At 45.9% G+C, this 14,532-nt stretch overlaps 1 protein-coding gene across 4 annotated transcripts in view; it reads left to right on the top strand.

Moving 5' to 3' along the window:
- Positions 1-11,455, top strand: part of TXNDC16 (thioredoxin domain containing 16) — a 79,699-nt gene extending 68,244 nt beyond the window's left edge. For all 4 annotated transcript variants that reach the window (XM_084630816.1, XM_084630815.1, XM_084630814.1 and 1 more), the window contains 5 exons: positions 2,221-2,305; positions 3,920-4,058; positions 4,429-4,589; positions 6,183-6,373; positions 9,668-11,455. In XM_084630816.1, the coding sequence (XP_084486942.1) occupies positions 2,221-2,305; positions 3,920-4,058; positions 4,429-4,589; positions 6,183-6,373; positions 9,668-9,960 (869 nt within the window). In that variant the 3' untranslated portion in view covers positions 9,961-11,455. The remainder of the gene's footprint in view (positions 1-2,220; positions 2,306-3,919; positions 4,059-4,428; positions 4,590-6,182; positions 6,374-9,667) is intronic.
- The last annotated feature ends 3,077 nt before the right edge of the window (positions 11,456-14,532 follow it).

A 14,532-nucleotide genomic window follows, 5' to 3' on the forward strand; every position in this document is an offset into this window, starting at 1 on the left:
GTCTGATAATGCTTGTACTCCTCAGTCCTCCAACAGTCCGCGTTCTCACTCTCAGCTCCTCTTGCTCCCAGCTCCTCACACGCACACCACAAACTGAAGTGAGCTCCTTTTTAAACCCAGGTGCCCTGATTAGCCTGCCTTAATTGATTCTAGCACTTTCTTGATTGGCTGCGGGTGTTCTAATCAGCCAGTCTGTCTTAATTGTTTCCAGAAGGTTCCTGATTGTTCTGGAACCTTCACTGTTACCTTACCCAGGGAAAAGGGACCTACTTAACCTGGGGCTAATATATCTGCCTTCTATCACTCTCCTGTAGCCATCTGGCCCAACCCTGTCACAATGTCTTATGTCCGCCTGGACACTTCCTAGAAAATCTTCCTTACACATCCATCCCACTAACATGTCTCTGTTGGTTTATGCACTTTTGTGGTAGCCGTGCTGGTCCCAGGATATTAGAGAGACAAGGTGGATGAAGGATATCACCTCACCCACCTAGTCCCTGTATTTCGTTTATATTATTTGACAAAAAAAAAGGGAGGGGGCAGTTCAGCTCCCTTTGCTGCTGATTTTTTTTGCCCTCCTCTTTTTAAGCAGCTCTTCCTTTAGGGCTTATTTTGGTTTTGCCCCACCACCAGTGCTTTGGTAAAGTTGTTCGATCAAGCAGCCAAAGATGAGAAAATTCCAAAAATCAAAGGTAGCACCTATCACTTTCATTCATCCATGTTGTGCATGCTATATATATTACAGCACAACCAGGTCTCACAATTTTATCATGAGGCTTGTGGTATCTGGTGGCTTTACTTTAAGCCCCAACTCCTGGAGTCATGTGATTTATGTGAGCATCTCAGCTTTCCTTTAAAGAAAAATAAGAGCATTTCTAGCTCTTGTGATTGAAGAGAAGAGCATGAAAATGTGACCTGAGTGTTCCCTAAAAGCTCATAAACAGAAGGCAAAGAAAGAGAACCCCACATGTATTCTTTTCGACCCAATCCCATGGTTTATCAGAGCCTGACTCACGGTTTTTGAATGCTTAAATGTGGCTATGCTGCTTTTGTGGTATACATTCAAACCAAAAACCAATATTTTGAGTCTTAACATTTAATAAGGATTATGAAAAGCTACATATGTGTGACTTGGCTGGGTTAAAGTTGCAGCCTTAAGTTTTGGAAATTCCTGGCTTCTCCTAAGTGTAGGAATTCTCTCCTTTAATCAAGAAAGAATGCTGGATTTTTGCATTTAGCTGTCATGCTTGGAGGGTTTTTTTAAGTGTGTGGGTGGGGGAGATAGAAAAATGGGAACTACTCAGTCTGCAGAGATTCCAGACTGTGCTGGGTTGAGCAATAGAGCCTTAAAGACTTGGATCTGTAGCTGCTAGACCAGTAGTTTACGAGGTTCGCCCCCAAGTGTAACTTGCATGTTCTAATTAGATAAGCAGCCGCCCTGAACGGAGGCCTCCTGAGTTCTGCGTTAGTGGCCTAGAACATCTTTGCAGCAGCTACAGTTTAGGGCAATGTCAAGATAGAAATTGCAACACCGCCCCTCTTTTGATTAGACGGTGACCTGTTCCTGAGATTTTAAACATTTTGGGGCAGAGACCAGCTTTCTGATCAGTGTTTGTACAGCGCCTAGCACAGTGCGGTCTTGGTCCATGACCGGGGCTCTTTGGTGCTATGGAAGTCCACATAAATAATAATCATTAATAATTAATTCGGAAGGGTCTCGCCAAGTTTTAAAAGTCAAGCCAAGTTTGAAGGAATTAGTTTGCTGGATTTAAAGGTGTGTAAGCGTAAAATCAGTAAGACAGTGTGCTTGTATTGGCCTTCCATCAGGATGTAGATACTATATATTATTGGTCATTGTTTGTATCATCGTAGTGCCTAGGAGTCACAGTCAGAGAGCAGGACCTCACGGTGCTAGGCGCTGTACAAACACAGAACAAAAAAACAGCCCATGCCCCAGGCTTTGCTATTGCTGCCAACAGTGTCTGATCGTAGAAATGCAGGGCTGGAAGGGAACTCAGGAGGTCAGAGACAACACCAAGTAAACCTAGACCATCCCTGGCAGGTGTTTGTCCAACCTGTTCTTAACAATCGCCAAAGACGGGGATTCCACCACCTCCCCTGGAAACCTGTTCCAGCACTCAGTTGCCCTCTCGGATTTGCAAAGGGAAAAAATGCACTTTTCTTTGGGATGTTTATTTACTTATTTATGTATTTTTACAGCAAGGGAAGCTTTTGTCAAAGCAGGAAACATGCTCCGGGGATATGTAACAATAGGACTGTATGCTGAAGATGATGCGTTGGTTCTGTAAGTGTTTGTTTTTTTCCTTTTTGGCAAGAATATGAACTGATCTGCACCTGAGTGAATTCCGTTGTATTTTAAGGACAATGTTCCAACTGTCTGGGCATTACCATAACTGTTTAAATACAGCTACAAGCCATAGTGTAGAGAGGGCCATAAGGCCTGCACTGCCCTGTAAACAGAGATGGGCGACAGGGCGTGGATCACTTGATGACCTGTTCTGTTCATTCCCTCTGGGGCACCTGGCACTGGCCACTGTCGGAAGACTGGATGCTTGGCTAGATGGACCTTTGGTCTGACCCAGTATGGCCGTTCTTATGTTAGCTAACTATGAGAGGACCCTGGGCAGGAATGCAGGAGAACTGGATTCTCTCCTGGCTCTGCCACTGACCTCCTGGATAAGCTTGGATAAGTCACTTTATGTCTCTGTTGAAGGATTCTTTTTCCCAGTCTCAGTTGCTAAGTTTTCGCTTTCTTGTCATCTCACAACCTTGCTAGTTCTCTACCCACAGAATTGGCCGGGGCAGGCAAGATCAAACTTATAATGTAAAAAAAAAAAAAAAAAAAAGGCAGAGTAGTGTGGGGGTGTGGAGAAAATGTTCATCCCTCCTTCACCCATCAGAAAGAAGCAAAAGAAAAAGTCTCCCCCTCAGTTTTTCCCCCCTTTGTTGGTTACTTTTAGCTGCTTATTTCTCCTCGGCTTCCTGTGCAGAGTGGGCCTGATCCAAATCCCATTGAAGTCCATGGCTGTCTCTCCAGACCCCATTCCTTCAGCCTTCAAAAGGGCATCAATCTCAGTTTATACCCTGGGCCCCAAGAGTTTCTTTGTGCTATAAAGCCATGTGGCTGGGAACCAACAGAAGGGAAGCCCCTTTCTAGAATTTTAAAGCCAATGCAAAACTTTGCCCAAGTCCTTGTTGACTCTGCTATATTGCAGCGAGCGGCTGCTGGCCATTTCAATGTTCAGACACACGGCGCTAGGTGCTTCCTCTGTGCTGGGCATCTACAGTTTTCCCACTGAGGCCGGTGAACATAGACCCCCATTTAGGCCGTGATTCAGCCCACCACCTCATCACATGCTCAACATAAAAGCGAATCAGGGCCTTTGAGCTCACTCCTGCGAGGGGCCGAGCAGCCGGGGCCAGATTTTTAAGGGTGTTTGGTTATCTGAAGAAGCAGATCGACACGTAGTAGGATTCTCAATTCACCGAAGTGCCAGACTCCCATTAACATCGGTGTTTGCAGCCTAGGGACCTATCTGCATCTTTTGGTGCCTAAGTACCTCTACAAATCGGGTTCTCCATGCTCAATCCAGCAGACCGTGTAAGCACATGCCTGACTTGAAGCATGTGAGGAACCCCACTGAAGTCAGGGCCAGACTGGAGGATCACGGTGGTCCTTTCTGACCTTAAAGGTCTGTGAGTCAAGCACAGAGTTCAAATGCTTTGCTGGATCCTAGAGTGCTCAGGACCTTACAGGATTGAGACCCTGATGACTTCAAGTCTCTCTCCCTCCCCTGCCTTTCCCCACAGTGTACTTACTCCAGCCCCTAAGGACATAAACAATGCGTTGTGCGTAAGATGTTGCATTCAATTGTTGTAATAAACCATTTTCCTGTAGGGCCCGTAAATATGCTGTTCCTCTTCCAGCGCTGCTTCTAGCTAGGCATGAAGATCACAGACTAGATAGCATCCCGCTATCAAAACAGAGTGCACCGGACATAGTTCAGACAATCAGGTCCCAATTACTGGAAACATTTGTAAGTATAATTGCTGTGTACGATAAAAATAAATGCACTTTCTCAGTTACACGGGGAGTTCACGAGATACTGCATGACCATCTGCGATGTGTTCATAGATGTGTTTAAACAATTGCTGGGAGGGTGGGGTTATATCTAAGTGGTGCCTAGGCTTTGCACCATTCCACTGGAGAGGGGTGAGTTTCACACCCACATGCGTTGTTAAGCCCGCTGGATTCATGTGTCTGCGTTCCAGGCGTTTTAAACACGTCCATAATCTGAGCAGCTTCCACCCAACATATAAATGGCACCACTCCGTAAAATTAGCCCCTGCATTCTTCTGGCCTTGATCCTTTCACCCTAAAACCCATCTCACTTTGTTCTCTTGCAGCCAGAAATCACAGTGGAAAATCTCCCCCACTACTTGAGCCTGGAAAAACCCTTACTCATTTTGTTCAGCGATGGAGGCCTAAATCAAAGAGTGAGAATGGAAATGTTGAGTTTGGCGAATGGAAAAGGCCACGAGGCATTTCTCGCTTGCTGGATGAACCTGTGAGCATGAAAAAACATGTTTGCTTCTTTCCAGGACCCTAGCTCACAGCATTCTGAGGGATGCTAAAGCTGGTTCTGCAGTTACTGAAAACACCATCTAGCTGTTTTTTAAACCAGTTATTCAGTGTGAACTCACTGGGAATCATGGCAAGGTTGCCTGGAGATGCAGGAGGTCCATACCAGTCCTATGTCCATATTCCTATGCTGATGCTGAGTTATTTAGCAGTGATTAAAGTCTTTAATAATGTAGGCACGTACAACAGCGAAACAGTGACCCAAAGAGCCAAGTGCAGTCAGAGTTGAATGATGACTATCCAGGTTCAAGGAAAACTACTAAACTGTCAACTACTAAACTATCAATAGCCTTGTTCTTGTAACTGATGCCATTTATTTTTCATCCATAGGAGAACAGGGTCAATTAATTCTTGCTGAAGGAGCTCATTTGATTGATTTTACTTTCTTAGTAACTAAGGTGAAAATACTCATGAACAGTGCAATGAAGGGCTGGGTGTGGGAGAGAAAGGAAAGTTTTCAAAAGAAGGAGCGAAAGAATTAGAGCAAAAGAAGGGACCGGCCCGCCCCGCCCAGCCCCAAGCAACCGACTTGCACAACAGAGCAAAGATGACAGCCAAGAAACACAAAGTTGCAGGAGGGAAGATTTTTATCCCTTCCCCCACATGTATTTTTAATTATTCCATCTCTTAATTTTTTTCTCTTCCCCGAGGCACCTCAATAAATTAATCAGAAAGTGCTCTGCCTACAAGAACTGTACTGCGGGGTGGGGAATAATTTAGCTGATGGGGAAGGCACCTTCTTTCTTTTTTTAAGAGAAAACAACCTGGTTGCCAGTAATGTGTGGGATATAAGCACCCGGTGAACTTTTGGCCTTCTCAAATTCTCCCTTCCCGCCCCTGTCCTCCACTCTTCTTTATTTAAAAAGGAAAATCACCTTTTTGGAAGGAAGAAGTCTAGTTTCAAAGAGGAAAAGGTTGTGTCGTTTAAATGGCTAGACTGGGAAGGAGATGCCTGTTTGCTTTGTAGCTAGTAAAATGCACCCTCCTCTTCTAGGGTGAAATTCACGACTGTGCAGAAAACCAGCCACACGCCTCGGCAGCGCTCATCGCAGGACTTAAGTGGTTCATAAGGCTGATGCTAATCATCTTCACATGAGTGAAGTCACCCCCGCCCCCGTGCCCCTACACAGTGGGCCACACTTCCTCCCTATTAAATGGTCGCTCTCACACAGATACATTAGGTCTGATCCAGCTGAAGCACATTTACCGAGAAGCACATGGGTAATCTTATTGACCTCCATGCAACTGGCCACATGCTTGAAGTTAAGCACGGGCTTAAGTGCTTTGCTGGATCAGGGCAGAGCGCTCAGCACCTCACAGGATCTGGCCTTTGCTGCTCATCCCTGTCGAGGGTGACCAGATAGAAAGAGTGAAATATCAGGACAGGGGGTGGGGGTAATAGGCACCTATATAAGAAAAAGCCTCCAATATCGGGATTGTTCCTATGAAATCGGGACATCCTGTTCCTGTCTCATTGCTAAAGTGTTCGTGAACAAGTTCAATCTGATCTGTTCCACAGGAAAACCACTCCTGTAGGCAGAGGAGTCCTAAAGGCATATTTCAGCATTCCACCTCCTCTGCCACTTCTTGCTTGGGTGAACCTTCATTCCGGCGGGGAAGTATTTGCATTTCCTTCGGACCAATCTGTCACCGAAACGAACATTTTGTCTTGGCTCGAGAAATTAATAGCCGGGCTCGAGATTCCCAGCAGTAAGTATGCATGTTTGTGTGATGTTTCTAAGCACTGTGCTCAATTGTCTGTCATGGTTATTTAATGATGGGAAAGTACAGTTATTCTGTGCTTGAGCCAAAGCACAAATAGTCCAGCCAGAAAAGACCACTCGGATTCTGCAGTCTGAGGTGCGGCGCTTTGCGGGACTGCTTATTTTCCAGAGCCGGGTAGGAATTGTTCTGAACTGCCATCAGTTTTCTGCAATAATCCACAAACCTGTATTTGACCCCCATTACTGAGAACTGGGCTTTCTCAATGCTGACTGCTCATGAAAAGCCTCCTGAGTCTGCCCCAATTCTCATACTAGGAACTTCCAGTGCTAGGCATGCAGCCTTCCTGTGCATTTACTGGCAAAGTGCGGTATCGGTGGAAGTGCAGTATCGGTGGAAGTGTGGTATCGGTGGAAGGGGATCTGGTGCTTCGCACCGTAAATTCTTTGAAGATGGAGTATTGTTGTTATTAGTAACTGTGCAGTGGCTTGTGTGACTCGGGAATTGAGGTGGAAAAAGCCAAAAAGCTTTTCATAATTCGTCCCTACAACAATTTCAGACTCACGATCACTAAACTAACACTCAACTTTGGAACAATGTGAAATATAAACCTGGTGTATTGTTAAGGACACTGGGGCAAGACCAGGTGTTTTTCTGAGGCGATAACCTAGGGCCTGATCCAGACCCCATTAAAGTCAATGGAAAGACTCCAGTGGGTTTTGGGTTAGCTTCCTAGTGGCCAATAACAAGATTGTGGACATCCCTTTTTAACATAGTATCTACCAGCTGTTGTCCCCAAATCTCTTTTCCTCCACAGCTAAAGACATCTCTACATGCCCATGTACTCTGGGTAGTTTCTGGTAAGTGGAGTCTTTTTCTCCACTGGAATAATTCCTCAGAGATCCTAATTTCCAAACCATTTCCAGTCAATGCCTACAGAACCAACAGCTATATTCTTTATAGTACTGTTGAGCTCAGGATAGCACCTGGATCCTATGGCGACAGGTGTAGTGGTAGGGCTGATCGATAGCGGGGATGGCACAGGCGAACAGGAGATGGAGCCTGAGTGCTAACATCTAGCACCCTTCCCGAACGACTCTTTCCAAACTAAAATCTGGATAAGCTGGTTCGACTGGATTCTAGAGTGCTTGTTTAAAGCCGACTTATCTAAACACACCAGATGTTGGCAATGTCAGTGCGACTCACATACAGCAGCTTGGACAAGGGGACACGCTTTTTGCCAATGTTCTTGTTGAAATACGCGTCCCTTTCTTCCGTCGAAAAATTTCAGAATTTGAGACGTTTTGAGAAGCGCTAAACCCCTGGAGACGGTTTGGCGATTTGTCCCCCTCTAGTGGCAGGGCCACATATTAGGTTTATGAGTCTGCTACTGCTTCCTAGTAATAGACTGGTTGGTGGTGGAGACTGAACTCAGGACCTAGTGACCTAAAAACATGGCTTCTACTTCCTGAGCTAAGAAGTGTGTGCACCGTGAGGCAGCGGCACCCTCATAAACCTGTTACGTGGTCTGGCAACTAGAGGGAGACAAAGCTCCGCACGGTAGTAATATGTGGCGCTTTTGTGGTAATAAAAGGCCCTCAACAGCTGTATCGAATTTTAGTTTGGAAAGAGTTGCAAGACTAATTTATCTCATGCTTTAATGCCCACAAATTGTAGAATTACCAGTAAAAATATACGTAAGAACCTTTCTTATCTAATGGAAACAGTCTACCTCCCTTCCTTTCAGTAGTTTTCTTGAACAAGATAACGATCTCCTACTTCCTGTTATCAGCAGAGTAATGCTCAATTTCTCGCCTTTCTGTCCAATCTCCCAATCTTGGTGGGCCCGAAATGACACCAACATCGTTCAGTCTCTGGTGTTTCCCCAGAGTCTGTGCGAACGATCTGAATGTGCTCACCTTATATTGAAGGAATCATTTTCTCTATCGTGTGGGCTTTTCATTTGTGCCCATGTCCCGTTCATGGCAGGACTGGGGCCTTTGTGTAGAATTCACCCATGGGCAGAGTCAGGACAGTGCCCCAGTGATGTCCCACATAAGCCCTTTTCAGCCTTTAAGTCCCAATTTCAGCTTTTGTGCATATGTTTATGCCTTGCATGCTATATTTCTGTTAGGGCATTTTCCTTTTGTAGAAACCTAATTCAGCAGTACACTGAATTGTTTCTTAATTCAGGCTCCAGTTCAACAGAGCATTTAAGCACATGCTTAAGTCCCCACTGAAATCTTTTTTTTTAAATATTATTGTCAGAGTTGTCCCAACTACTTCATATGGCAGATGTGATCTCCACCTCCTCCCTGTTCAGCTGTGACATACTAATGCATTGGAAGGAGATTTCCTTTGTACTTAGAACAAAGGATTTGTCTTAATACTAGTCCTCTCTTCTAAAGTCAGAACAATAGACAAGACATCCACTGTCCACCTTTTTCAACATACTTAATACTTTTTCATGGTGGGTGGGTCCAGTTTGGTTCTAGTCAAATAAGGTCAGCGTGGTTCCCTTGTGCAGCAATTCTAGAGGAGCGAAAATAACTTTTAAACAATGAGCTTTATTTGCACACATAAGAACATAATGCACAATACATAATACACATCAAACATAATACACATAACACACGATAACCAAAGCCTGTTGGTTTGCATTAAATCTTTCTGGGGACAAAATGGTTTGAAGGAAGGGGATAAATGTGATGCAAAGCTTGAATTTTTTTTTTAAAAATCCACAACTTTGGGGGGAAATGGAGATGTTTTGAAAAAACACCAGTTTCTCATGTGCAAAACAAGAATATGGTATTTCGAGTCCTGTCCCTTTAAAACTCCTCTAGCCCTTTGGGAACTTTTTACAGGTGCTCACAGTCTTACGCACTGGACTTCACCTTGGAGGGCAAGAGATCTCCTCTACTACAGGAGGAATTTTAAAGGGCCAGGACTGCATATTGTATTTATTAAATTTACTGTATTATTGTCCTCAAATTGAAGGCCCTGTTTAAAGACGAAATCCATTTTCAAAAATACAAATTCTTTGCAGCCATGAGAAAAACAAATGTCCTGAGTAGCTCATGGAAACTGCAGTTAAATTGTGATTTTCATAGCTGACTGAAACTGCTCTGGCCAAAGAGAAATGATAGGCCCTGGCCTGCACTGAGAATCGCACGGTGAGGGATCTACAGGACTGTGCAGTTCTCAGTGCAGGATCTGGGCCTACCTGCCATCCATTGTGCCCCAACCCTCGGTCATTAACTTCTGATTGTATCCTCTTCTCAGCTACTTTGTCTGATGAAGCCTGGAAGCCTCCTCTTCCTGCTTACAATTTCTTACACATGATGAAGGCCACCCTCCCTGAATTCACAGTGCACACAGTTTATAGTCGTGGTGGCACCGATGAGCTGCAGCAGGCAGAGGAGGTCTCTGAGGAGAAGCCGACTGTCCGAGAGGAGCAGGTGGAAGAACCGGGGCTGGAAGCAGAGAAAGGCCAGTCGCCAGGGAGAGACTTGCGTGGCACGGCCCCAAGGCTGGCAGGAAGAGAGAAGCCACCCAAGCGACACACGGAGCTGTGATGGCCAACGATCAGCCTACAGGTGCTAATGAAGGCCGTTAGAAGGGTGACCAGGATGTTCCTCCCATGCTGATCCAGCATTTAAAATGGTCACAGCAATTCTTTAAACCCAAAAGGGATGAGGTTGTGTGAGAAACTGGCCATGGAGTGAAGGCCGCAGCAGGATTACTATTTAAAGCCCCATTTCCAAGCTGATCAAGCGCAGGTCATTCTGTCTAGCACTACGATCTGTGTTACCACTGCCAGTCTCTGAGAATGTTCCTGCGGGTGCATCCCAATGGCCAGATGGTCAGGTCACTGCATAAATCTCACCCGTTGTATTGTGTTTCATGGCAAATCAGGAAAGGAAATAGCTTGGCATTCTGCTTTTTGCAAGCTGATCAGGATGTGAACAAGCTAATTCCTATGGCTGAGGGCTCTGTCCACACACCGAACTCACCCAGTCTAGTTAAAGCCATAGTGTACGTGCAGTTATACTGGTATAAATGTGATTACACCAGCATAAGGCACCTTTATACCAGTATAAGTGCATCCACACTAGGAGCTGTACTGGTATAACTATGTCGGTAGAAAAATCACACCCCTCATGGAAATAGTGACATCGGTACAAAAGCCGCGTGTGGCGCTGGCCTTAGAAAAGGGGAGCGGAGTGCGGAAGACAAACACACTGGACTTCCCAGGTCTTGTCTTTCCCCTGACTGCTTGGGTAGGCCTAGCTCTGCTCAGCTGAGTCCATCACTCTGCTGTTTCGGAGCAGGGATGGGCCCGGACATACAAACTGGCTGGCTCCCTGCAGGCTGATTGCAGGCAGCCGTCATCAATCATCTCACAGTTCCTCCCGTGGTGACTAGTCAGGGGGCTGCGACGTGAGCAGACTAGGAAGGGAGAGCGCGGAAGGACAGCCGTTCAGAGCTGGGCAGAAGGCATCAGGGTTTAAAAGGAAGATTTAAAAAGATTTAAAAAGAGAGCCAAGGCTGATGGGAGATCTGTTTCACATCCTCTTCCAGATTGGGAGACTTACCACCCCGGAAAAAGGCAGCATCCCTTCGGCGCTTGCTTCCCTTTTACAATCAAGGGTGGTGGTAATCCACGTTCCCTCTATGGTGCACGGCGAGGCTGCACAGTTAATTAGCAGAGCCGCACTGCACTCGGATGTGGCCACGGGTGGGCCTGGAAGATGGCAGTGGGGTGAGGTGGGGGCTGGTGGTGGGATGGGGTGTGCGGGGCTACGCTGTGGAGAGACGCCTCTCCCTCCCAGCCCTGGGGCTGCAGCGATGGGGCGAGAGGCCTCTCCCTCCCAGCTCTGGGGCTGCAGCGGGGGAGCAAGGCACCTCTCCCTCCCAGCCCTGGGGCTGCAGTGGGGGGAGAGACGCTCTCCCCCAGCCCAAGTGCTGCTGAGGGGAGAGAGGGCTCGGGGGAGTCCTCTCTCCACGCCCCAGCCCCGGGGCAGCCTACACCCCAAACCCCTCATCCCCCGGCACCACCCCAGAGACCACACCCCCAGCTGGAGCCCTCCCCCCTCCCCCCTGCACCCCAACCCTCTGCCCCAACTCTGAGCCCCCTCCCAAACTCCAAACCCTTCAGCCCCACCTCCACCACACATCACCTCCATATTGGTGCACATAACAAGAAATCATTCTGCACAGGGGTGGGAAAAATTAGCGGGAACACTGATGGTAACGTATTCATTTGTGGGGCCTAATCCACAGGGGCTACTCACGGGGGCCTGGGCTGCAGGATCAGGCACCTGCTAGGAAGGGAAGAAGGCCTGGTCAAGATCCGTTGAAGGCCGCGGGAATGTTTGTGCACAGGATCAGCTGGCATCCGCTCATTTCAACAAACTGCCCTTGGAACGAGCCCTTCACACCACTGGGCTCAATTGCCCAGACTCCTTTATAGTGTTAACACACGCACAAAAATGCTAATCAATTGCTCAGAGCATTGTAAAATGCTGTGTTTTCCCAGACCTGCATGCTGCTTAGGTACCCCAGTGATGGGAGTTATTTGGAATGCCTGGTTGGATAGAAATAGACGTAGAGCTGTTTGGTTTTCCCGAGGTCCCTGACTGAAACAGACCATTTCTTGACCTAGTTTTGAAGGCAGGCTTCAAAGCAGACGTTTCTTTTTTTTCTTCAAGGTTGTATTATGAATCTAACACAGGCCTATCGGTTAATCGCAGTTAACTCATGAGATTAACTCCAAAAAATGAATCGCGATTAATCACAGTTTTCATCACACTGTTAAGCAATAGAATACCGGTTGAAATGTATTAAATATTTTTGGATGATTTTCTACATTTTCAAATATATTGATTTCTATGACAACACAGAGTAAAAAGGGTACAGCGCTCCCTTTACAGTATTATTTTTATTACAAATATTTGCACTGTAAAAATGATAAACAAAAGAAACAGTATTTTTCAATTCACCTCATACAAGTACTGTCATGCAATCTCTTTATCATGAAAGTGCAACTGACAAATGTAGATTTTTTTTGTTACGTAACTGTACTCAAAAACAAAACAATGTAAAACTTTAGAGCCTGCAAGTCCACTCAGTCCTACTTCTTATTCAGCCAATCGCTAAGACAAACAAGTTTGTTTACATTTACGGGAAATACTGCTGCCAGCTTCTTATTTACAATGTCACCTGAAAGTGAGAACAGGCGTTTGCACGGCACTTTTGTAGCTGGCGTTGCAAGGTATTTACGTGCCAGATATAAAAATTTTATTAAAGCTAATGTAAAAATTATATAATGCACAGGTTGAGAAAAAAGAAAAGGAGTACTTGTGGCACCTTAGAGACTAACCAATTTATTTGAGCATGAGCTTTCGTGAGCTACAGCTCACTTAATCGGATGCATCACGAAAGCTCATGCTCAAATAAACTGGTTAGTCTCTAAGGTGCCACAAGTACTCCTTTTCTTTTTGCGAATACAGACTAACACGGCTGTTACTCTGAAACCTGTCATTATGCAAGGTTGAGAAAAGTGTGTCTGTACATCTGGATATAGTGTTTAGATTATCCACAGATACAAAGTTTGTTTAAAAACTCATAAGATAACATCTAGTACATAATCTGCAATAACCCAAATTCAGATGAATAAATTTAATGATACAGCTTAAATATTTGAATCCGAATACTCAGGTACCTCACTCAAGAAAAGTTATACAGAGAGTTAGTTGTAGAAGCTATAGGAAGGAGTGTAGATTGTCCCTCAGTAATTGAGCATTTAGGATGTGCTGTCCCTTAATAGATATAATCAATCAGAGAAGTTTTTCAGTTACTTTCTGATTTCGCTTCTCTTCAGCACTCCAGCTCATCTCTCCTGGTATTGCCGATGTCCGGTTCTAGATAGATGTCCCTTGAAAATGTAGAAAACATCCAAAAATATTTAAACAAATTGTATTCTATTATTGTTTAACAGTGCGATTTAATTTTTTTAAACGCTTGACAGCCCATACCTAATATAAAAAGAGCAGGAGCCTGTAGTGCTGTGAACTATTCCCAAGGGAAATAAAGGGAACAAAGTGAACTGGATCCTCAGCTGGTGTCGATCCATTCTAGTCTACAGAGGTTCTGATGCTACGCTCTTCACTAGTAGCTGAGCGCCTTCTAGTAGTGACTGAAGCAATATGACCAACATCTGGGACATGCTCTTTGCTCTCTCATCCTATCCCCAGGAGGAGAAGCGTGCGCAGGGGTGTGCTTTCTTTTGGAATTTTTTATAACCTATACCCAGGGTCTGCGGAGCGCCATTGGCTTCGGTGTGATGACTGACAATCGAGGATCTGGCCCGGTGTGTTTCATTAGTAAGGCCCTACCAAAGTCACCCTCCACTTTGGTCAATTTCACAGCCGTGGTATTTTAAAAATCATAAATGTCATGAGTTCAGCTATTTAGATCTGAAATTTCCTGGTGTTGTAATTGCAGGGGTCCTGACCCAAAAAGGAGTTGGGGGGGGGGCGGGTCGCAAGGTTATTGTAGGGGGATTTGGGGGTACGGCCACCCTTACTTCTGGGCTGCTGCTGGTGGCAACGCTGCCTTCAGAGCTGGGCACCCGGCCAGCAGCCGCTGCTCTGCAGCCGCCCAGCTCTGCAGGCAGCGCAGAAGCAAGGGTGGCAATAGCGCGACCCCCCTAAAATAACCTTGTGACCCCCCTGCAACGCCCTTTCGGTCAGGACCCCCAATTTGAGAAATGCTGTCTGCCCCAGGAAATATGTGTCGTATTGGGTAAAAGCACACAAAAGACCAGATTTTGTGGGAGGAGACCAGATTTCAGTCCGTGACACATTTTTCATGGCCTCGAATTTGGTAGGGCCCTATTCATTAGTGTAAGTGTGCTCACCGGAAGGTGTGATCTCTCTCTCGGCCCACTGAATGCTTACTTGTCAGAGGACCTGCTGATCTGAAATGGAGTTTGTGCCAAGGGAAGGGTGTTCAGATATCCCTGCTCTTCCTGACTGTTCCCTCTGTAATTTGGCTGCGTGGCAGGGATGCTGTTACCAGGTAGGAGTGCGAGAGCCTCACCTTTGTTCCTGGCACTACAGGCCGCCCTTGTGTGGAAGGCGGGT

Source organism: Lepidochelys olivacea (genome assembly GCF_965140295.1).
Source record: "Lepidochelys olivacea isolate rLepOli2 genome assembly, chromosome: 6".
Taxonomy (NCBI): domain Eukaryota; kingdom Metazoa; phylum Chordata; order Testudines; family Cheloniidae; genus Lepidochelys; species Lepidochelys olivacea.